At 34.1% G+C, this 24,888-nt stretch overlaps 2 protein-coding genes across 6 annotated transcripts in view; one reads left to right on the top strand and one right to left on the bottom strand.

Moving 5' to 3' along the window:
* Dap160 (dynamin associated protein 160) overlaps positions 1-491 on the top strand; it is a 46,710-nt gene extending 46,219 nt beyond the window's left edge. For all 5 annotated transcript variants that reach the window (XM_067284963.1, XM_067284964.1, XM_067284966.1 and 2 more), the window contains one exon: positions 19-491. In XM_067284963.1, coding sequence (XP_067141064.1) covers positions 19-167 — 149 coding nt within the window. In that variant the 3' untranslated portion in view covers positions 168-491. The remainder of the gene's footprint in view (positions 1-18) is intronic.
* Positions 466-24,235, bottom strand: LOC136987264 (TGF-beta-activated kinase 1 and MAP3K7-binding protein 3-like). Its single transcript, XM_067284971.1, has 8 exons — positions 24,039-24,235; positions 13,520-13,669; positions 11,783-12,881; positions 11,567-11,709; positions 2,134-2,230; positions 1,990-2,064; positions 1,757-1,924; positions 466-677 (listed from the first exon to the last, which is right to left on the bottom strand). The coding sequence occupies exons 2-8, from the start codon at positions 13,619-13,621 to the stop codon at positions 670-672; spliced, it is 1,692 nt and encodes a 563-aa protein (XP_067141072.1). The 5' UTR covers positions 13,622-13,669; positions 24,039-24,235; the 3' UTR covers positions 466-669.
* Positions 24,236-24,888: the final 653 nt, after the last annotated feature.

Below are 24,888 nucleotides of genomic sequence, written 5' to 3' on the forward strand. Positions count from 1 at the left end.
ACACACGATCTGCTTCAGATTTCCTGGGGAGGACAGAAATCCGAGTGATGGACGTTTACCACGAGACTCGTCGAACACACGAACCCGTCGTCAAGCAGTTGCAGCTGTACGAAGTGGAAACGGGAAGTGTGGTGGTCAAGTTGGATCTTCAACTGTTCAACGTCTGAAGGACGGGGCGGCGAGCGTGTCGTTAACGTTACACATTCCAAATTTCGAGGCAATGTCTATAATGTACAGTGCATGAAGAATCGTTGTTTTTCATTTATATGCTGTTATTGCTCAAGAATTTTATATACACGTAAAAGGGCATTTGTCATATTTTAATATTCAACCATACATTCAGTTACTTCAGCAGAAAATTCATAGTGTTATTTTTGTTAAAATCTTATCGTGTGTAATGTGGTCGGACCGCGTACCAAACTAAACATTCCCTTTCCGTCATGTACAAGCAAGCAGTGAACGGAATAAAAATGGAAACTTCTTTATTTTAATGAGCGAATTAACAATGAACAACACTGATTTGACACAATAAGTATTATTTTCATATAAAATCTAATACACTGTGGGACTACGTGTGTGCTTATTATCGACGCTATGTACACTTTTTCCGACCAGCAGAAAACATTTGAGCTTTAAATAACTGCCTTGGAATGTAGATAAGTGATGCGATTATCCATCTGTTAAAAAAACAAACACACAATTAGTCCAATACACAGATACAATTAAAATATGTTTTTTCGCACACTTACATTCTTATCTCTCCTCAACGGAGGCATTAAAATAAGACTATAGTTAATATTGGAATAGTTATAAAAGGAAAAAAGTTACCGGAATACACGTGTTAATCTAGTGTGAAACACAGACCGTTAAGGCACGAATATTAAAATAATGCCGACACTTTGTACTGTACATGCTTAACTTTGGATATTTGTACTGATAATTCTATGGTGATAATGCCTGCTTTGTGTGTGTCCCAGAAATAAATAGTCAGGTACAGATTTGTACGGAAATGAACAATATACAGAGTGTCCCAAAAGTCTCCATACAATGACACAAAGCCCACCATTGAATTCTGGTAGATGCAGTGTGCTGGGTTTTCTTCATGTATGCAAATGCCTAAACAAAATCCAGTTTTCACATAGGAAGTACTACTAGAAGTTACATTTCACCTTTGTATGTATGGAAACTTTTGGAACCCTCTGTAGAATACAACTTTTAGTGCTAATTATAACAAAGAACTATGGAGATTTCTGACACCCGAGCGACATCTGCTATGACGAAATGTAAAAGATTAATCGACACATCGAAGTCATACAATCCTTAATTTCTTTAAATGATATGCTTTAACATTTTGTACGTTTGAAACCGTTTTGAGTTATTACTGGGTAGAACTGAGGAGAGCGACAAAAGGTTGCACGGTTATGTTTGGGAGGGGGAAAAAATACAGATTGCAGTTGAATAAGAAAAACATCAATTTTTCTTCCTTAGATGGATCAAAAGTGATATGCGAATGCAAATCCAAAATTACAGGTTCCACCCACGATACTTCTGGTCTAGATAAGAAAGGGAAGCAAGCAAAATTAAAGATTGTGTGACTATGCGGGCGATTGTGTGTATAGATTTGGCACCGGTGACATCTTTTCTCGCTAACAGATATTCTCATTTCAATTGGGGAGACGTCAGTGCCGGAAACCTATCTGACGTCCGTGACAGTAACAGGGGTCGGCGGCGATGGGGGGCAAAACGGAATCTTTACCTGCAGGGTGGGGCCTGGAATGATCGCACATTTCGCAGAGGTCCAGGGCAGGGTGATTGGCATAAGTGCATCTCAAACAGTTCCATTTGTCATTTTGGTTGTCCTCGTCGTCTTCTCCTTCGTACCGATTACCTTTGCTAGCAGCCGGAGCGAGATTTAGTTTCTTCTCTGCAAAACAGAATTTAAAAAATTATTTTATTAAAACAAGCATATTATTGTTTTAAATAACCGACCTGAGTTATGATGTGGAATCGGCGGGCCAGTAAAGATGTTTTTGTAGAATCCTTCGTCAACCACCCCCAAACGCACTGTAATAATCAAAGGGCATTAACGAAACGTTTTTGACACCGGTTATGAAATATGGAAATACAACTCACCCTGCCCTTTCTGCTGCATGTCCACTTCTAAGGTCAAGCACTTGCAATCGACCCTTAACTGCATATTTTCTTCTCTTAGTTTCTGTATTTCTTCCATCTGAAAACACCAAGCATAATTTTAACTCTTGATTTAATGGGTGGACCAAATCTGCTCATTCCAAAGACGATACTGAATCGTGACTATTGTGTTTCCTTTGTACAGTGTGTGTTGTGTGGGGTTTACAACGATAAAAGTCTCTGAGAATTTGACGAGTAACAGAGCTTTACACTACGTGGAAGACAAATTGTTTCCTTTAAAATGTCTCTTTGATATGCCATTTTGAAATCTGGGAGAATCTCAGCACTTATATTTATTGTACTGTACCTTTCATCAATGTAGATCTAGATGGGTCTGTGTCAAAATAAGCTGACATTTATAAGAGCATTATTTGTGGAAAGACCACCTTGAGAATAAATAACCTCTATGATGCAAGTGGAGGCATAATCGGTTCAAACTAAATGGGCGGGACTGACTTTGTTTCACCCATGCATTTTGATCCAGAGGACACGTAATGATCAGTAGTCAAACTGGAAAGTTATTCATTGGTGTTGTACATATCGAAGCCGTGCAACTTCAAATCTTTGAGTGTGCGATAGTACTTTTGCACACTTGTAGACGTGAACTCGAACCCTTACCGAGGATGACTAACATTTAGTTTGCCAAAAGATCCAATGCTTAAAAGGAAACTTGTCTGGTCCCGGATGCATCCAAAAAAAACTTTAATAGATAAGCTCCATCAATTTTGTCTCTTTCTTTTAATTAACTGAGACAAAATGATATTTTTACTAAGGGATTATCGAAACTTAAATTCACAACCTTTGAAACAATTCTGCCCGACAGTTCCTGTTTTACAAATATCAAACAAATAGCCTGAATGTTGATCCGACAGAGGTTCGGATAGCATAACCGGTAATGTGCCTTCACGATAAGTGGTAATTGTAAATTCGAATCCTGTTTGCCCATCTCTACTCTGGATCTTTGCTTCATGATCAGTCTAATTTCAAAATATCAATATGAGAGTGTGTCAGTCAATGCATGGAATGCACACAATGACTTAAATGGAATAAATATTTAAATCCTTTCAGTGTATTCTTTCTTAATACACTGAAAGGATTTTGTAAAAATTATCTACAGGCACACTTGTATATACTCCACTAAAGTCAAACAATTTTCAGATTATATTTGACTACTATTATTAATAGTTAAACGCTACCTGTAGTTATTTTGGCAGAGTTAGGCATCTCTTGCTAGATTTACTAATTAATTTAGAAGATTCTGGAAGAAAGGAACCAGCCTGAAGTGGGACTTGAACCTGCAACTCCCACTTACCCTGTCCGGACCTTTGTTTCCAGAAATCATTTATTTATCAATAGATATAACCATACTCGGTTACTTACTGCATCGGCCGGAAACAACTCGGCACCCACAGCCTGTAACTCCCACTATGGTATATACAAATCTGGCTATTATTTAAACCCAATTTAAAGTCAAAGCTTAATATTTGTGTAACATTAATAACACTAAAATCAAAACAAAAAATTTCATCTATTTAAATCAGTATACTTTAACACGCACATCTGCCAGACAAATGGCAAGGTATCAAATGCATCGACCTGCCACTCCAAGAGACTCTTAGAATATTTTGTAGACAACTGAGCACAGAAAATCAAAATACAAATTTATAAGTAGAAAAATGTCAGATTTTTCAAAGGTGGAGAGTTCAACCAGCATTGCCATACTTTGGACTCCTCTCCACATTCAGGCAATACAACTTTCTCTTGCCCCTATTCCCACTACCGAATTCACACAGATTCATCTGCAACAATTGGGATAAACTCTCCACCTTTTAAAACTCTAGAGTCTACGCCAAGCCATTAGAGAATCCCAGAATGGGGTATGTCGTACATTGGGGTCACAAGACAAATGTCTGCCAGCCGTCTAGCCAAGCACCAGGAATATGTGGTGAAAGGAAAGTCTACCACAAAGCTTGCAGAAAAGGTGCTTGAACAGAATTACAACCTGTTATGGGCTCAAAGCTGCTCAGATGCTGCAGTGACCGGAAACTCATTTTCATACGGGAATCACATCTCACAACAACCTTGGAACCATGTAACACACCCACAGTTGACCTACCCAGTGTGTGGGTCGCCCTATATAAACAACTAAATAGTAATATGCATCTGCCATCACAACTTTGATGCGGGTGTAAACTAATGCACACAATGACTTAAATGGAATAAATATTTAAATTGAAATTAAAAAATATAGAACAAAAATATTCTAAAATTTGAATGTAAACCTTGTTGGCCTGAAGACGATAAATTAAATAAGTTCATTAAAAGTGCTAACAAAACTAAAAAACTGTTAATGCCATACTCGATGTTTTTACTTTCTTCTAGGAGATATTTGGCACGAGGTTTCAAGCTATATTGTATCTCCGACAGTTACAAGATACACCCTATTACAATGGAATATGGATAACTAAGTCATTTTCTCTCCCCAATCATCTAGCTTAACATGTTAAATCGGACTGGTTAACTCGAATTCCTCAAAACTTTAACCAAAGAATGATTTTTTCCCCAACCAATTTGAGTTAACCAGGATCCAATGTACCACACTTTAAACTTCTGAAGTATATATGTAATTTAAATGTTTTAAGATGAACAGTTAGTGAGGGAAATAAATTAGCTTAGCATCTTTTGGGAATTACAGATATACTTTACACATTATATTCCATTACAATTTTATGGATAAACTATGATCTGACAAAAACTGTATGCATCTGTTATATTAATTCAATTAGGAGTGTTAGGCACACATTGGAAACTATAAACAAGTGAGCATTTGAATAGACATTACTCACAAGCGAAAACTTCAACGAGATAAAAGAAATTGACGGGTCGTAGTTACCACAATGTAAACTTTTTCGAAACTTTGTTTATTTTACACCAAGTTCTGTTTCTTCCACAAAAAGAAGCTTGATATAATATATAAATGGTTTGCTGTATTTTTAGATAATATGACGAATTTAGTCTCTGTAATCCAAATTATTATTGGTAGACCAATCTCACAGCAATCTCATTGGCAAATTGATTTTATTTTGACTACATCATCAGCATTTCGGGTTGGTCTAATATTTTCCAGCCCCTCTTCAGTGCTAAAACACTAACAAAAAAGTAAAATGTTTAAGTAAACATTTCAATTTTCTTTTTTGTACATAACTTATTAATATATGGCTAATCTAAGTAATATTGTAAACAACACTTATACTTACAAGTTTAAAAATTGTTTCCACCACACATGTATAATAAACACACTAAAAATACCAATTACTAAATAAGCCGATAAATATTCCCAAAGCATAAATTACGTCGTAAATTTACGACATTATTAGCACCCGTATACATCATTCGACACGTTTACAACAGTAATCGTGCGATGACGTCTTAATATTTTACGATTTATTTTATCCCGGCGCCGTCTATCAGATTATACCAGTTATAATTAATTTCCATTCCTTTTGACTGATTAATTAAATTATTATTTTTTTGTTTTCTAATTTCTATATGTTCCTTAAATTTCCTTTTATACATGTCTTTTTCAACATGCAAAAATTTTATATTGTTTCTATTAATATTACAGTTATTACTATTAGTGTGGTTAAACCACGGAGAATTATTACACTTAAGCCGAATGGCCGCTTCGTGTTCTTTGACTCTAATTTCTAGCACACGCCCGGTTTCTCCTATATACGTACGCGGATTATGACAATTACGTTCGATTTTATAAACAACGCCAGCTTTTTTTAAAGGATCTAAATTATTATTACTAATTTTATTAATATATTTACAAATATTTTTTGAAATTTTTGGCAACAGATTGGCAAAAGTTACGAAGACGGCAGAAATGTTAGAGCATGACATGAATTATTTGAAGTGTTTCCTAAGGGAAGAATGCACACCAAATACCATGAAACTGAAACAGTCGATATGTGAAACTATACCTAAACATGCAATTTGGAAGATTGAACGTAAAATTATTATATCTGTTATTAGATTTAAATATAAAAAATTGAATAACCTTAAATACCAAATACGTAGATTAGTACATAACCTTAACTATAAAGAAAACCCATATAAAGGCGTGGGTGATGAGTATAGATATAAAAAGGAGAACAAACTACAAGAGTTGTTTTCCTACCCGAAGCTAAAAGAAAAGAAAAAATGGATTAATGAACTTATAGTAAATAATTCTAAGATTATGATACCAAGTTATGTAAAGCATGTGTTGGCACTGGGCTTAGATTACAATATACATGATAGCAACTATTGATAAAAATATAAAAGATTTGCCAATTAAAAAAGAAAATAAAAGTAATTTATTGAGTAGTATTGTTCAGGAATTAAAAAAAGGTATTAATTTAAAAGATAAACATAAAATTAAAAAACAAAAAAAGGGTATAAAGTGCATTATAAGATTTTTTAATAGAAATAATCTCATAATAATAAAAGCTGATAAAACTAGACAATTAGTAACAATAGAGAATGATGACCTTACGATTAAGACTTGTGAACAAATTAATAGTAACATTTATACAAAATTAAATAATGACCCCTATGAGGATATAAAAAAACAAATAAAATTAATTAGAAAAAGTTATACTAATAATAATGTAAGTAACATAGATAAAAATAATAGAACCCCAAAACTTAATATTAGATTAAAAACACATAAAATAGAAGAAAAATTTAGACCTATTGTAGACTTTAAATTTTCTATCCTATATAATCTAGAACAGGGGTGAGCAACCTTTTTACTCAACAGGCCAATTTAAATTTTAAAATTTTTTGGCGGGCCGCACATAAAGTAACACTTATAAATAAAGTTTTGTAAATTATTAATAATAATTTTTAGAATAAAAATATAAAATTTAAAAAAAAAGTAAAGCTTTCATATACAAATTTTAATGCAAAATAAAAACAAACAAGAACAGAAAAACGAATTTACTTGAAATTTTTAATGAGAAATTTGTCACTGTTTTTTCGATACAAGCTGATCAATATCAGCCGGAATTGATGAGGTAGCTACACGTACACAGCTTTCTAATCGTGCATCACTCAGTCTCGATCGGTGGTCATTTTTGATTAATTTCATGGTTGAAAATAATTGTTCGCAAACATACGTACTTCCGAACAGAGACATCATTTGCTTTGCATTTTTCGTCACAAGCGGAAATTTCTCAGGGCTCACGTAAGATTTATATAAATTTTCGATGTTTACTGAGAAAAATACATTTTTTAAATCGGTATTATTCTGCATGTCGATCACTTCCATTTGAAAGTCTTTGGGAGCTGTATCCACATCGATATTAAATGGCGAGGAAAACATTTTCGTGGAAACCGCTGTCTTCTCAGCTTTGAACATTTGGAATCACAATTGAAATTCGTCGATTAAAATGTCTATATATTGTGCGTATTTTTGAGAAGTAGTAACGTTTTCTTTTTCTAAATGTGGAAAGTGAGACACATTATTCTGCAAAAGATGCTGTTTCCACAATTTTAATTTGTGCTCAAAGCCCTGAATTTTATCATACAAATTGTGAATAAACTGTCCTTTGCCTTGAAGTTCCACATTAAGATCATTGAGATGCTGAGTCGTGTCGATAAGAAACCCAAAATCGCACATCCATTCTTTATTACCAAAATGAGGAAAGGCATATCCCTTCATATCCAAGAACAATTATATTTCGCTTTTTAAGTTGTATACTCTTTTTAGCATTGCACCTCTACTAAGCCAATGTACTTCAGTATTAAAAACCACGTCGCCATATTCAGTTTCTAAATCTTTCAGGAATTCTTTAAATTCACTGTGATTTAATGCGCGCGACTTTATAAAATTGATTAGTTTAATTATTGGTACTGTGACATTTGGTAAACTCAATCTTTTCGCGTACAAATTTTTCTGGTGAATTATGCAGTGGTTAATGAATATTTCCCTTCCTGTGACCTTAATGTCTTGAAATAGCCTTCCCGATACTCCTACCTCCATGCTTGACATTGCTCGTGCTCCATCTGTCGACATACCAATAATCTTTTCTAATGAAATTGAAAAATTTTCCAACACAGACTTTAGTTCGTCGTACAGGTCTTTGCCGGCTGTAGTCCCTTGCATTGGAATCAGTGAACACAATTCTTCGGTAATATTAAATTTGGTGTCAATACCACGTAAAAATATAGCCAGTTGTGCTGTATCGCTAATATCGCAACTCTCATCAAGTGTCAAAGAACAGTATTCGAATTTTGCAATGCGTTCATGGAGCGTTGTTGCTATGTTCTCGGACAAGTCTTCAATTCTCCTTGCAATGGTGAATCTTGATAAACTAATGTTTGAAATAATATTTATTTTATCAGGAAATGCTATTTCTGCAACAGCAGTCAGACATTCTTTTATCATCTCTCCATCCGCAAAGGGTTTCATTTTTTTTGCCAGTATTTGACTGACAACAAAACTAGCCTTTACTGCCGTATTTGATAAAATAGCTTGATTTTTAAAAATGGCCTGTTGGTTTTCCAAGTTTTTCTCCATTTGGTTAAACGTATCTATCCAGAGTTGTCCTGTTAAGTTTTTATATTGTCGTTCATGTTTTGTATTGTAATGCCTTTTTATGTTATATTCTTTTAATGTCGACACAGTCTCTGAGCATATTAAGCATACAGCTTTATCTTTGACGAAAGTGAAAAAATAATCAAATTTCCACTTTTCTTAGAAATGCCTGTGCTTATCCGCAACCTTCCGTGTTTTTGTTTGCTTTTCTGACATGCTATTATGGATTAAAAATTTGAAAGTTAAAAAAATTTGTAGAAAAACTTAATTTTAAATAAAAAAACTCTAATATTACCTTTTTGACAATAATATTGCACTCACGCCTTTCAAGAAACACAAGAATTTCTAAAATTGCTAGTTAACAGTTTACCAGTCTGACTGATTGTGTGACAGAAGCAAACACAAACAAGCACAGACGCGGCGTGTTCGTACTGCATGTTTAAACAAGTCGCCGACAAGTGAGTAAATCGCCACGAAAAGTTGTTTCGGTTTAGTATGTACTACCATTTTATTATAATTAATTTTATAACAATATATTGATGGGAGAAAGTCGATAAAATAAATTCAATTTTAGAAATGCTTGGCGGGCCGCATAAACATGTTTAACGGGCCGCAAGCGGCCTGCGGACTGCGTGTTGCTCATCCCTGATCTAGAACAATACATAAAACAACAATTAAAAGTTATAGATAATTCTATCCATAGTATAAAAAATGCTGATACAGTTATTAATAAATTATTAAAATTAAATAAGGAGAATTCAGATTGCTTAATGAGCTTAGACGTAAAAAATATGTATCCTAGCATAACTTGGTTTATGATAGAAAATAGTTTAAAAGACCTTAGTATCCATAAGAATTTGATAAATTTAATAGAATTTGCTTACAAAAATAATTATTTTGAAGTTGAAGGTATGTTTTATAGACAAAAAAATGGCATCAGTATGGGGTCAAAGATGGGGCCAAAATTAGCTGAATTGGTAACGATTGACATCGATAAAAAAATTAGTAAAATCAAGGGTGTAAAGTTAATGAGGTATGTAGATGACTATTTGATAGTATATAATAGAAATTTGACTAATAAAGAAACTATATACAATTCAATAAATAACATAGACAGGGATATACAGTTTGATATCGAAGAGGAAGTAAATAAGAAAATTAATTATTTAGATATTACCATAGTTTATAACTTATAAAAAATCATGTAACGTTAACAAAACTATTAATTACCATTCTTACATTCCTGATTACATTAAAAAGAATTCATGCCTTGTTGAATTAAAAAACATATATACAAGAATATCCAATAATTATAACATAAATATTAAACTAAAAGAATTAGATACGAAATTCCTATTGAACGATTATCCAAACTTTATTCTTAAAAAATGGAAAATATATTATTTAAGGAATAGGTATAACACTAAAACATATAAAAAGTTTCTTTACATTAAAAATATCTTTGAGAATTGTAAGAAAAGTATTAATAATCATAATATTTCTTTGGCCCCATCTTTGACCAATAAAATTTCAAAAAATATTTGTAAATATGTTAATAAAATTAGTAATAATAATTTAGATCCTTTAAAAAAAGCTAGTGTTGTTTATAAAATCGAACGTAATTGTCATAATCCGCGTACGTATATAGGAGAAACCGGGCGTGTGCTAGAAATTAGAGTCAAAGAACACGAAGCGGCCATTCGGCTTAAGTATAATAATTCTCCGTGGTTTAACCACACTAATAGTAATAACTGTAATATTAATAGAAACAATATAAAATTTTTGCATGTTGAAAAAGACATGTATAAAAGGAAATTTAAGGAACATATAGAAATTAGAAAACAAAAAAATAATAATTTAATTAATCAGTCGAAAGGAATGGAAATTAATTATAACTGGTATAATCTGATAGACGGCGCCGGGATAAAATAAATCGTAAAATATTAAGACGTCATCGCACGATTACTGTTGTAAATGTGTCGAATGATGTATACGGGTGCTAATAATGTCGTAAATTTACGACGTAATTTATGCTTTGGGAATATTTATCGGCTTATTTAGTAATTGGTATTTTTAGTGTGTTTATTATACGTGTGTGGTGGAAACATTTTTTAAACTTGTAAGTATAAGTGTTGTTTACAATATTACTTAGATTAGCCATATATTAATAAGTTATGTACAAAAAAGAAAATTGAAATGTTTACTTAAACATTTTACTTTTTTGTTAGTGTTTTAGCACTGAAGAGGGGCTGGAAAATATTAGACCAGCCCGAAATGCTGATGATGAAGTCTTTACAAAATAAAATCAATTTGCCAATGAGATTGCTGTGAGATTGGTCTACCAATAATAATTTGGATTATAGAGATTAAATTCGTCATATTATCTAAAAGAAGCTTGATTGATTGAGCAAAAAATAATTGCTAAAACATTTTTTATAATTTTAGTGATGGTGGATCGAGTGTTTGTGTTTTATGACTCATTAAATTTGACTAGGTTTTGTTTTCACATTTCATGCTTCACAAAACAATGTTGTTCAAGACTCGCGTGTGCGCATGTATGCATGCTTATATTGGGAAAATTCAAAATGATTTTTTAACGTTTTTGGCTTTATACGAAATTTTTAAAGTCGAGGACTTCATTTGAGTGCTTCCCCGATGAGAGGTGTTGTGTGTCCTGTAAGTTCATTTTTTAGTCGGTTCCGGTGGATAATCGACATTAATAAGGAAAGCTATAGTCTAATAATCTATTAACTTACGTGGCAACAATAATAAATTTTTGTATTCACTCACGTTAATAAATTCATTTCTCCGTTTTCCCTGTAGTCTTTCTTCTAGCAAATTTACATCTTTCCTCAATGCGTAACAAAACTGTTTGTGTTTATATAGTTCAAAGTTAAGCATTTGAAGTTGCATCTTCTGATGATCAACAAGAGCTAAATAACAAAGAGAAATATTGAAAAGATGCGACAAAATTTCTTTGTAAAAATCAAGAAATTGTCACCGTACCTTTCTCGTAAGCCTTTTCGACTTTGTTTTCTTTAACTTCTTTGATCTGGTGCTTCGGAATAAACAGAACTTCGGAAAGTTGAGGCGTGATCGCAGTCGGCAGATTCAAAATGGCGTTCTGGTTCCCAATATTTCCGGATGTATTTTCAGAATATAATTTGTAATTTTGATGATTTGGGATTTCGTTGCTTCTCTGATGATTTTCGGCAAAATAAAATGGCCCTTGATAAGTATATGTAATGAGGGGAGGACCGTTTGCATTGGAAGTGGAAAGAGGGGGAGTGGGAGTGGCAGAAGTCGGATAGTGTGGAGATGGGGAAGACGAAGACGAGTGAGAAAATGGTATGGGAGATATCCTGGTGGCATGATATGGAGGAGGTAAGTGAGATAATACTGGAGAATAGTAAGATGACTGCGAAAGGTTGGGAGACTGCAGCACCAGCCGTGGCTGGGCCATTGTCAATACCGGGGAAGAATAATTTGAGGCCGACGTGACCATAACATAAAGCGGCATGCTGTAATCTTTCGTCTTCATCTCTCCGGAAAATCCAGAGCAAGGAATGGGATGAGAAAATTGCGAATTGTAGGGAACATTTCCATTATTAGTGACAGGATAAGAAAAGCCTCTAGCATAATTAGGAACGTACTGCGTCGACACTTCGGGTTTTCTGTCTTGGTCGACCACATACGCATTTCTGATCGGCGGAACATACGAGTTAGGCGGAACGTCTCCGTATCCCGAACTAACTGCATAATGAGATGACAGCTTGTACACGTTTGATGCAGATGATTTCCGCATGGGCAGAAAGTTGCCATTTGTCACGTGGATCGACTGGTTTTCCGGCACCGCGGTGGAATTTTCATTGCCAATGCGGTTCCGATCCACATTTTCTTTTCTGTCGACAATCAGAAGATTATCCATATCTTTTGCTAAAGATGTATTATCGTCTTGAAAGCCATAATTGTTGAATTTAAAATCATAACTATCTATCTTCTCACTCAATTCCTCACTGTTAAACTTATCCATCTGTTGCAATGGCATGTAATTTTGTCTTATGTCTTTCAAGATCTTGATGCATGTTTCCTTATCTGGTCCATGCTAAAGGAAGAAGAAAAATTTACATCAAATTAAATATCACCACTTATCTATGGGAAAGACATTGATTAATTGAAGAAGTTTGTTTTTCACATAACTATAATTGGATCACCAATTAAGGTTATGTGAAATCACCAAGTGAATAATGATTGATTAATTGATATGAGTTACAGAAATATGGTCAGTCACAAATGTAGACAACCTGATCCATATAGGATCAGACAGCATAGGCCAAAGACCAGACAAACAATTCCCAAACCCTTGCTAACTATAATAATTTATGGCAACCTGAAACAGATCCAGAACATGCTAGCCCATTTTAGTACAGGATACATCTTGTGGCCGTCTATACAACAAAAGTTTTTGAGTCAGCCAGAGTCGAGCTCACCAGTCGCCGGGCAGTTAAAATGACCGAAAACTGGTAGTCGGTCATCACTTACCACTAACCAAAGGGCTGACCATGTTGAGTTTTCTGGGTTTTCTTTGCACGTTTAACAACTAAATAAGGGGTCAGTTTCCCATAAAAACCTTTCCAAGAGGCACCCCCATGACAGATCGTCCAAGTGTTGCACTATATATTATAGCACATCAATCAATCAATTGGTGGATCAAGTTATTCCTCAAAGAATCGTCATACATACCTGATTAATGCAAGCCAGTATGGTTTCATTAGGCAAATCCGGAAATTGGGATTTGAACTCCTCTTCCAACTGCTTTACATTAACTGTCTTTAGGGAATTCATTGCTGTGATCTGATTTATCCTCGACTAATGATGCAGTCTCCAAATTACCTGCAATTTTAAAGTGATGTTTATATGAAAAAACTTTAAACATAATTAATATCAAAATTGTAGGATGTTTCCATTACAGATAAAATGATAAATTCCTGCAGAGATTCTGTTAAGCATCCACGAGAGACAAAGTCTAGCAGATTCCTTTCATAGTTAGAACAATGACAAGTTAATATTCTAACCGACAACACAAGAAATCAACATTCAATTCTACTGACAATCCCGTAACTTTGACTGTATAGAATGGCAGAAGTGAATCAGAAATGGAATTACACATAATAAAGCCTTTTCAATTGGCTAAATAGTAAAAACACGACCTTACATAAAAACATGCCATTAACTAAAGCAACAGTGACCAGAAATTAAAATATGCTTCCCATACGTGAGAGCATTACCCCTGGTGCCGGAAAAAGTTTCGGACAGACAGAACAGACGTATGCAAGGAAAAGATACTTTAGTGCATTGCCCACTGCAGGCGAATGCCTTCTGTCGGAGAGTTCATATTAAAGTATCGTCAACATACTACAGAGAGTAGGATAGCCACCTTTACCAAAATATCCAAGCTTCCTTTGAGCAATTCGCCTCGTGAGCCCACCACCGAAAAGGCAGCCAAACGAACGCACCAATCCAACCAATAAAATAAATTCTTATTAAACGGGTTTCGCTTTCTGTATTGCCCTCCTGTCTATTAATATGTGCATTATCAAAGTCAGAACTTTGGATTTTGTAAACTTTGGAAAATTCAAATTAAATCATACAAATAATCAAATTGGCCTATCCTATAAATTGCCTGAAACACTAAACCGATAAATTAAAACTTTTAAAATTTAAACACGTGTCGCCGCCGCAGAATAACGTGTACGATTATAAACTCGACGTAATATGTTAATTAATAGAATAAAACAAAAGTCAGAGCTATTTTTAGTGCAGGAAGCAAACTAATGAACTTCTTGCTGTCCAAAAGGAATTTATGACGTTGAAGATCACACAATGTTTTTTAAACAGACATTTAAAAAAGGCACCAATGTTTTTGCAAAAAGCCAACAACCGGGAACTGCATTAATTTCCCCCAACTTCATTTGAGCGATTGGACGTAACCATTGTAAGAACACAGATGCAAAGAACTTTAAATTTTGCTTAAAAACACCTAATTTGTAAAATATCTGCATACATCTTTTGGAAACCTTGCAAATAACGCTCTGACCCTCTCTATTTAGATAACTGCATAAAAGGGTACATTCCCGCAATGTTTATCTCTAAGGTAGATGTAAAGTAGATGTAATTGTCTTCTCTTTTACAGAAGACAATTACATCTACCTTAGAAGAATCCAAAAGTTATCCCAAAATTGCAAAGGAATTTAACAGAAGAATCTCCCAGACACATGTCACATAGTGTGGCATATCCTGTACTAATCTTAAATTCTTTGCCAACTCCGTGATAACTTCCGCGCATCAATGTGCACTTCTCAAAACAAAGTACATTACTTCAAATAAATAGTTCCATTATACTAAGTATGGAGTTATTTAATTTCCCTTATACATATGTATCCTCTACATAATCAATCAGAAAAGAGGATAATTTAAATAGCAGAGTATTGAGCCTATTTTCTGAAGGTCTGACATTTTGAATTTTTCATTCGGTACTAATAAATACTAAATTGCCAGGAACTTCTATACCAGGGGTCCCCAACCTAAGAGCACATTTTAAAGTACCAGTCGAATGGCGGGCACCATTTATTTTTTTAAGGTAAATTTAGAATTGGACATAGTTAATAATACATACACATGATATACAAAAAACATTTAATTTCAAAAATGTAATTTAACATACACAAGAATATTAACAATAATTCAGCCTACCCCCTCTGGAGAGACCCGGGATTGAATCCGATCGGGTCGAAAAATCCCTGGGAATTTTTCAGGATGGTCCAATAGTAGTAGCCAATGCACCAGATGATATTTTTTACGCCAAACTAAAAAAAGGGTAGCCGAATTTGGCGCAAAGTGGCCAAATATGGCAACGCTGGATGAGCTCCACACAAATGTTCGCATTGTCACGGCAACCATAGAAACAGACCGATTCATTTCACTTTAGTTATGGGAAATTTGGTTGGCGAAGATTTGGCGCGAGGGGAAAAAGAGATCGGTCGCATTTCGCTTTGTGCTTTTATCTGTGTTGGATGCCATTTCTTCTTTTGTCTGGTTAATCATTAAAAATGAAAAAACTTTTACATAGCATTTTATCGAAAACTGAAATATTTTTATTTTTATTGTGGTCGCACGGCGGCGGGCACACGTAAAACGATCGGCGGGCGCAGGGTTGGGAACCCCTGTTCTATACAATTGATGGTCATATATTTGAAGAAAATATGGCTAATTTAAAGAAATGAACTTTTAGTAAAGGAGAAATGTTTCCAGACCAATTTTGGCTCGCAATATTGTTTGCAAAGAATGCAGTAAACGAATGGCAGAAGCAACTTCCAAATGCTGCAAATTTAGAATTTAATCTATAGATTCTGAATTTCTCACACTAGTTTTTATCTCGGAAATAAATTAGACACGTCGGTAGATTTGGGTTCGTACGAAATCAAATCAAACAAATCTGATAAAATGCTATTTTGATATCGACTGATAAACGGAGAATTTTTTTTTAATGCATTATCAAAATTCACATATTTGTCAAGCTACGATATCAAATACATTGAGAACAAAAGTCAATAATAAGTATAGGAATCTAGTAACGTTTACACAAGTACACACAGAAGTTAGTTTGTATAAAGTGTCCACGACAGTACGGTTTCACTCGTAACAAAATCAAATCCAGGAATTATTGGCTTATTTAACATAATGCACACCACCAATACGACTCAAAAGAATCAACGTGTCAAGTGCTGAGTTTATTTATTTCTCTCTCTCATTTGCTATCTAGATTTTAACACTATCACACTAAGAATATTCAAGAACCTGTTTATTATGCAATAAAGATGTGACGCAATGAGTTAAAAAGCAAAAACATAACACCTAATCTATTACATATTTTTTATCTTAAATGCCAAAATTAGGCAATAACAAAACACGGACTCAGATAAGAAGGATGGTCTCTGACAAAAGTGAAAAGATAACGTTTACAGATTAGAAACATTTCAAAATAGAGAACAACTGCTATTACAACTCTTACTAGATCAATATTTATTAATATGTTTAAAATTTGCAATTGGTACGTCCCTGTCGTGAACTTTTAGAACCTCCAGTTTGCAACCAATTGAACGACAATCGACGTCAACTTTCAAAATTAAATATTCCAATTCCCATAACAGTTTTTGGAATTCTAATACGTAAATTAACTATGCGAGATGCAGATTTAATGTCACTCGAAATATACCCATTTGTATTACGTTCGGAAAACGGAAACTTTTGTACCGGTTTGCATTTTGGAGATCGAGCATTCGGAGCTATTATTAATCTTGCCTACTGACATGGTCATCCGTAGAGGGGAAAATGGGGCACTTCACCCCACCTAGGATCGTGTAAAAAATTCTACAGATTATAACTGTAAAAGTGATTAAGATACATAACCTTACACCTTCAACCACGGGTGTTTTGTCTGTCTTTTTGTATTGGTACAATACTGTAACCTATAATCTACTCGTGAAAAACTTTCTGCAGACATCCATGCGTACAGATGTATAGTAAAACCCCAATCGTGCAAAGTTCTGCATTATCCGAGGGTAATCCATAAGCAAATATGCTACACTTCTTATGCTGTAATTCCAAGAAAACTTTAAAATGATAACATATATCACAGAATAATTTGTTTCTGCTGTCTTTAATCATTTAACTTCAAGGTGTGACAAACCATTTATATTAAAATGTAACTTTGATAATACACATTTTTATTCTAATACCTATATTATGTTTATTAGCTGTATAATAATGTAAAAATTGTTGTTCTTACATATTACTAATTTCAATAAGTTATAATAAAATGCAGCAACATGTTCTAATTTTCCTAGGTATTATGAGATTTTATTTATTGTAAATGCCAATAACGATTAAAATTTTCATTACGTCCACCCCACCCGAGACACGACGTAGGACTTCGTCTATCTCTCCATCCCCTTGACCTTTAACCTCCAAAATTTAATAGCATCAATGCCCCTTACATACAAGTAACCACACCAAATTTTGTTTCTTAATCTTTACCCCATCCTGAGATATTGAACAAAATAGGCACCAACACAAGCGCGTGCAATTTTTGGAATTTGGATTTAAGGGGTCTCGAAATGTGACAATTTTCGAAAAACCGAGGATCAAATTTGACATGATTACAATACTTTCCTGTGTTATATAAGAGCCAGGAAAATAAAAAAGGATTAAAAATAAGCTATATAAAATATTAAAATAGCCTTGTAACAGGAAATTTTCTAACTAATGAATTTGAGGTGGCGAATATTTTCAGTGTTTGACGTAAGAAATACAACAAACTGCATCTATTTTAAACCATTCGTGTGTCTAGAAATGTTCCACTCCTTGTGGCCTGGTTTTGAGGGATGGGGAATGACGTATCCAGTCAGACCACCCTCAGAGAAATTCCCAGACTTGAATTTGATTCTTGAGCGGTGGGTGCCACTCGTCCACTTGGTCGTACGTCTGCATAATAAGATATTATAAGCTTGAGCCATTCCGCACACAGGTTTTTTGATTAACAACCCATAACTGTAATTAAAAGTAATTTTTGACAAGACTACGTCTTGTTTATAAAATCACAATGCCGTCAACGGCTAAACACCTTAGAGGTACGAAGGAGTACATGTCGGGGGTGGCACAGAGTATTTGATACCCAAATCATGCGTGCGCCAAAAAAAACCAGACTTATAGGCAGTCAGGGGACTGAGAACCGAGTCAAAATAAAATACAAAAAGGCGACGCTCTTTCTACAAACAGGAACTAGTGCAAGATTTGTGCATGTGTTGCTTGTTGGGAAGTTGGAAATGTGAATGTTGTGCGTTTTTGAAACTAGATAGCATTAATTGTTATAATTTTATATTAAAGCTAACTTCCGAAATATAATTTTTTTTGGTGCAAAATAAAAAAATAATTTTGGACGATACGATAGCCATGATTATTTTTTTCAAAAATGGGAAATTTTCGTTAGGCATGGACAAAAATTCAACCTGGGGCGAAGTGAAGATCTACTAAGCTGCTCCAGTTGACTACAGCGTCAGTGAAGATCTTTATGATAATCTGTCTTGAGTTGGTTCTTACGACTCGAGAATGTTGTTACTTGGGTTTGCAGAAAAGCAGACCTCCATACTCAAATTATACACTATTTACAGTTTATTTACAATAGGTAGAATATACAAGTTTGAAAACAAAGTATTTACGAGATAACAATGGGTGGTGTCTTACATAATGGATTAGTTATCTGGAACTACACAACTTTGAAAAGGCCTAGTCACTTGGGGAGTCGGCTCAACTGCACGGCCATCCTGTCTCTACACTAACCCTTCCCAGAGGAATTTCTAAGAGGAGAGCACTCTACACTCTGCGGGCTTCCAAAGTGTCAGAGACTACCACGTATTAGGTCTCTTGCCCCTCTCCCTTTTTCTCTCGCTCGTCTTATTATTTAAAGAGTTTTTGGACGACAACTTCCGACCAATCACAATCCTTCCTTTCGTCAAAAGTTTCTCAAGACGTCAGCTGTTCTTCCAACGAAACAAGCTCACCATAATGTCTGTCACTTGTTTACATTTTTTTCTAGCAAGCTAACATGTGGCAAACACATTCCCCAACCTCACGCAAGTCCAATAAACAAAGACAATGCTCCCTTTGTTTCCCCTCCTGTTTACAAATACAACTCCAGTCAGGATCAATTCACAAGGTCGTGTCACTTTTGTCCCTACTCTGTTAAAAGCAATCCTTTACAGGCGACATGCAACGGAGAGAAATTTTGACATTGGATAGGTTAATTTCACTGAAAATGCATTGTGGATGACATTGTGGTCGTGGCTGGCGAAGTTTGAATGATTGTGCCGAAAACCAGCAACACCAAAGAAGATCGAAGAATGAGAACGAGACCTGCCGTGAGCATCGAAGTGATCCCGCTTAGTAGTGAGTCTCCGAGACATGTCCGAAAAACAACCTTGCCGTTTCACTTGTTCCCAGTAAAATTGCACTGTATCACAAAATACTAAAAGTGAAATAGATAACTACGAGACACTGCTATTTTTTTGTCACATTTGCATATCTGAACATAAAAAAATTGTGTCATTCAATGTTTGTGTTATCAGTATTTTTGGGTATTGTTAATTACGATAATTTATGAAAATTATTTTATAATAAGTAAATTCCACTTTTTATCTACTAATTTTTGTGCCACTCGAATGGGCCCACCAGTGGCCAAGCGGTTCTGTTCCCTGGAAATTGAGAGTTCGGTCGTGGGTTTGCGCCCCGCCACGATGAGCTGGCCACAAGGAGTTTTTCGTGTTTTCTCCATGTCTGTAATGCTCGAATAGGGGCCAGTTACCCTTAAAAGACCTCTTGGAAGGCATCCTCCCATAAGCAGATTGCCCAAGTGCGTGTTGCCATAAGTTAATAAACAAACAAACAGCCAATCAAATGAATATCTGTGTTATTCACCAAATGAAAATAATCTGGCAGTTTAGGTTCAGACAAGGTCCATTTGCATAATCAATTTCGCATATTTTAAGTTCTTTATATCACATACATTATCTAAAATTCAAAATAATTTAAACAAAACCTGAATTTTAACCTAGCCTAAACAGTTAAATTAGGCCTAATTGGCTGTTTATACACACACTTAGCCCACTTACTGCTCTGACTCATCTGCTTATTAGTTGGAAAAACAAATTAGCATAACAGCCAATTGTTATCAATTTCAGTAGATATGATCTTTACATTGCACTGAGGAAGTGGTTTCAATTGCAATTACTATGTTGCTTCTCTATATATAACTTCTAACGCCTACACATTCTGATGTAACTTATCATTTTATCTTAACAGATCTCTTAAGTGTCCTATGAGCCAAAATTTAAATTATAGTCAGAACCATTTCCTTTCATTTTGATAAACGTTTAACAAGTTATTATATTGATTTTAGCAAAATTAATCATTATTAAAACAGTTATAGAGATAATAAGGAACCACTAAACAACAAATAAATGTTACAGATGTATTGTAAGCTAACATCTAAGGGATTCAGTTTCCCTCTTTTCCTGTCCTGTGTGCACCAAGAGGGCCTTTTATTAACACCCATCGTGGATTTGGCCGGTCAATAACGAGGTAGCCAACTGGCGAGGATAGTAACATATTCCAGACAGATTACCCCCCAGAAAGCCTGGAGTTTGCTCACCCAGATTCAATTTTGGGCCCTCTAGGGTGTTTGGGGTGTCTACCCTTCAATGACGTAGCCATATTAATTCATCTAATGAACAATTTCATTGAATAAGTTACCACATAACATCCTTAGTTGTAAAGTTGTAATAAAATTTACTTATATGGTATATAGAGGAGCCAAAATATTTTAAGTATTGAATATTTAGGCCTTCTAAAGTCTCAATCCAGTCCTTCTCTGAATGTGTGTCTGCATTACCTTATGTTAATGAACGAATAATCTGCCAAACATAAACTGCCCAATTATTTTTGGGTTGTACTTATTTATCATTGCCAAAGTTTTCCCTAAACACAGGCAGTTGCACTACTGTCTTTATCAAGGTCAATAACTAGAAATTAATTTTATATTTACCTTTACACAAAGTTTCAGTGAATAAATATACCGTAACACAGCCTAGAAATAATCTTGCAGTTTTATAAAGTAATGAACAATTAATCTTTTTAACTGATAATATATGAAAGAATGTCTTCATTTATCTAATTAGTCAAATTATCTTCATTATCAACATGGTATTTCAGATTAATTTTTACAATATTTGCTTAAATTTAACTATTTACAGATTAGTACTTATTTCGCAAAGGATCACATGTAGATCATTGGCTCCTTTCGCTTTTTTACTCCTACGAGCGCAGTCCGTAGCAGCGGTCGCCAACCTTTCTGACCTCACGGACCGCTAAACTCACAATTTTGAATTCCGCGCACTACTATCATAAACATTTTTAAACAATACAAACATCTGCAGAATAATGATCGTAAAAGTTCCATTTTACTTTATTAATACGAAATTCGTTTGTTTAATTTTAACAAATTAGTGTGAAGTTTGTTGCCGGTTGTTTGAAATAAGTTTATGATTTGTGCAAGGGAAAAACAACTGAGTATTTTGCATTTCTTTTGTCATACTTCGTGTAACCTCGAGTCAATCGACGTCCGAATTTCTCCACGGACCATCCGATGGCGATGGCTGGTAAGATCCCAACCATCTCATTCAGAGCTACATTCATACCCAAAAAGTACTTTAAATACTTCTAAATTTCTTAAAAGATCTTTTTAAATAGTTTCTACATCTAAATTAAGTTTGTAAACGAATGAATGTATTATCAAATTGGTGAAATGTTTAGAAAGGAAGCTAATGTTTAGAAATAGGAAGTCAAAGTATACAAATATATCAACCTAACCGCAATTTCCTTCCCATTCCCAAATGATAATGTTTCAAAACTATAAGGAATTAAAAAGGAACGGACAGGATAACGCTCATCAACGGATATAAAACTGTTAATTGAGTTCGAAACTAGAAACAAAACGTAATAAACTGTCAATATAAAGCTAAAAGCAGATTTAATTAAGGGCTAAATTACAGCTTATTTTTAATCAATAATTCTGGAATTTGGTCAAGTTTTGCCACCATCTTTTATAAATATTAACAATTAGAAATTTAAATGCTGAAAGAAAAATATGACCTAGAATGAGTCTCGAACCAGCACTTCTGCATACCAGGTAGGATAATGATTTACATTATACGTAGAAAATATATATATATATATATAAGTAAATAAAACACATTCATGCAAAGTTTAAATAATAAATATTTACTCGAGAGTATATTTTATATTAAATAAATTTTAAAAAATGTTTGTGCCTGTAAGTAATACATTTTATTATCTAACAGAGCAATAAATTAGTAGTTTGTATCGAGTTCCAAATCGAGTGAATACACAATTTAAAATATGTAACACAATCTATTAATTCTATTAATTATTATAAATAGAGCATTCAACTAAAGTATATTTATACAAAATAAAATAAAATTTAAAAATGTTGTTAGATAATACATGATTTATTATCAAACAACACAAGAAATCACTGGTTTGCGTCAAGTTACACGAGTAAATAACTCGTAATACTATAACACGCATAACGGTTAGCACAATCCGATAAATAAAATTATCGGCTAATAATTCAACCGTATCTTAAATGCATTCTTCGTCGTCTCAATCCGCCGAGCCATCGAACCATCGTAAACCCGAGAACACCGGTCGTACGCAAACTTCCAAAATGCAATTCTATGCCACTCGGCGGAGAAAAAGATTTTCACGCATCACACCTCTCACGTAGCAAACAGACAAAATATTTTGGCACACCATTTATGTCATTAACTAATCTATGTAGAATGAAGAAAGAATTTCTTTCTAACTTTAATCTGAAACAAATATGGAAGCACTTGTGACGGAAGGAGAATTTGAAGAAAACAAAAAAAATATATTCTTCCAAAGAAGACCATGCTGATGAAGAGCGTAAAATCAAAGAGAAATAGGAAGGAAGCGGGTATCCGTATCAAACCAAACAAGGATCGGAAGAAATCAAGATTCTCCCAGAGTTATAAGAGGAAGCCGTCCGCGAGGAATGGGAGAATTAACTAAAGTAACATTTATAGGACAAGCAGACGAGAGCACAGATATCGTCCATTTTTACTCCCGTAGGCACGCTCCGCGGCCAAGTTAAAGTCCAAACCCCTCCATTCGAAGCCTCGACTTTACCGAACGGTCCGCAAGTCCACAATTTCCGCTGTAGACAATCGGACACGACCGCAGTTAAGCGTCATCTCTGTAAGCTAAGCACTTATTCAGTTTGTTTATATAAAATAACAGAATTAATAGGTCATGATGATCACAGACACTTCTCAGGTGACAAATTTGTCATGGATTTTCTGGAAATTGTCAATGTAAGTTTTTAATTAGAAATTACAGCAAATAATTTGTCAAAAATGTATTGGATCTTAATTAATATATAAAGAATTCAATTTCTTTTGCATTTAAGAGTTAATATACCTATCTAGTTTACTAAATATTTAATTTATTGTTGAATACATGGGAGATTTATTTAGTAAACAACATTATTTTGTCAACAGACATGTTTACATCTCTGTACAAGTACAATGTTACTGTTGCATAGACTTACCTGTAAGTGATCTGTAAGCATATTTCTGATAGAAATAACTCATTTAAAGTTAAATAAACGACCTCCATACACTACAAATTCCTACTTTTTTTACTGTTACGAGTAAATGAAGCACTTAATTCAGTCGAAAAAAACAAGTTCTTGCCTCAAATCAGCGTAAGATGACGAAACATCACAACACATGACATGACTTAGGAGTGATTTTTGACGCTTGGGGAGCTAGCATCGGGGATACATCTACGTCATATTTATTATCAAATATATATTTTTTAAAACTATTTAGCGTTTTATATTAATAACAATTATTATTATTATTATTATTATTTTTATATAACATAAATTAATAATTTCATAATATTTTATATTTTATTTTTTTATAATAATTTATTGTATATTTACTTGTTATTAATTGTTTTCTTTTTTAAAATTTGAATGCGGTTTTCGGGGTTATGAGTGTCGAGTTCATTTTTAAATACCTATACATCAAAAATATCTTTGGTTTTTGGCAAAAATACTTATTTGAATGGCTTCCAACAGTTTCTTATTTTAAACCGCTTCACGTCATTTCGTTGTAAAGTTTGTAATAGGTTAAAGATAAAGAATTTGTCTGACCGACTCGTTGCATTTATCATACCTTTTAATGTTGTAAACAATGTTTAACAGACATTTAAAAGATTCGTGTAATTTATAACAGTAATTTGAAACTAAAAAAAAGGGCAATTTTCGGTTAGATTTTCCTTAGGTAGCCAGAATGGCGGCTCGTCTTTAATTCCAGCAAACAGAAGGGAAACAGTGGGGACGCACGTTCTAACCTAACCTATTCTAATAAATTACCATAACTATTAGAATA

The sequence above is a fragment of the Centruroides vittatus genome, unplaced genomic scaffold (genome assembly GCF_030686945.1).
Source record: "Centruroides vittatus isolate TY-2023 unplaced genomic scaffold, ASM3068694v2 scaffold_149, whole genome shotgun sequence".
In the NCBI taxonomy this organism is placed as follows: domain Eukaryota; kingdom Metazoa; phylum Arthropoda; class Arachnida; order Scorpiones; family Buthidae; genus Centruroides; species Centruroides vittatus.

Bases quoted from the DNA above. Each gene is read 5' to 3' on its own strand.
- LOC136987264 (XM_067284971.1), bottom strand. From the start codon at position 13,621: ATGAATTCCCTAAAGACAGTTAATGTAAAGCAGTTGGAAGAGGAGTTC. The intron at 2,065-2,133 runs GTGAGTTGTATT...TGATTATTACAG, and splicing joins CATGCAGCAGAAAGGGCAGG to TGCGTTTGGGGGTGGTTGAC. The intron at 1,925-1,989 runs GTCGGTTATTTA...TCTGTTTTGCAG, and splicing joins GATTCCACATCATAACTCAG to AGAAGAAACTAAATCTCGCT.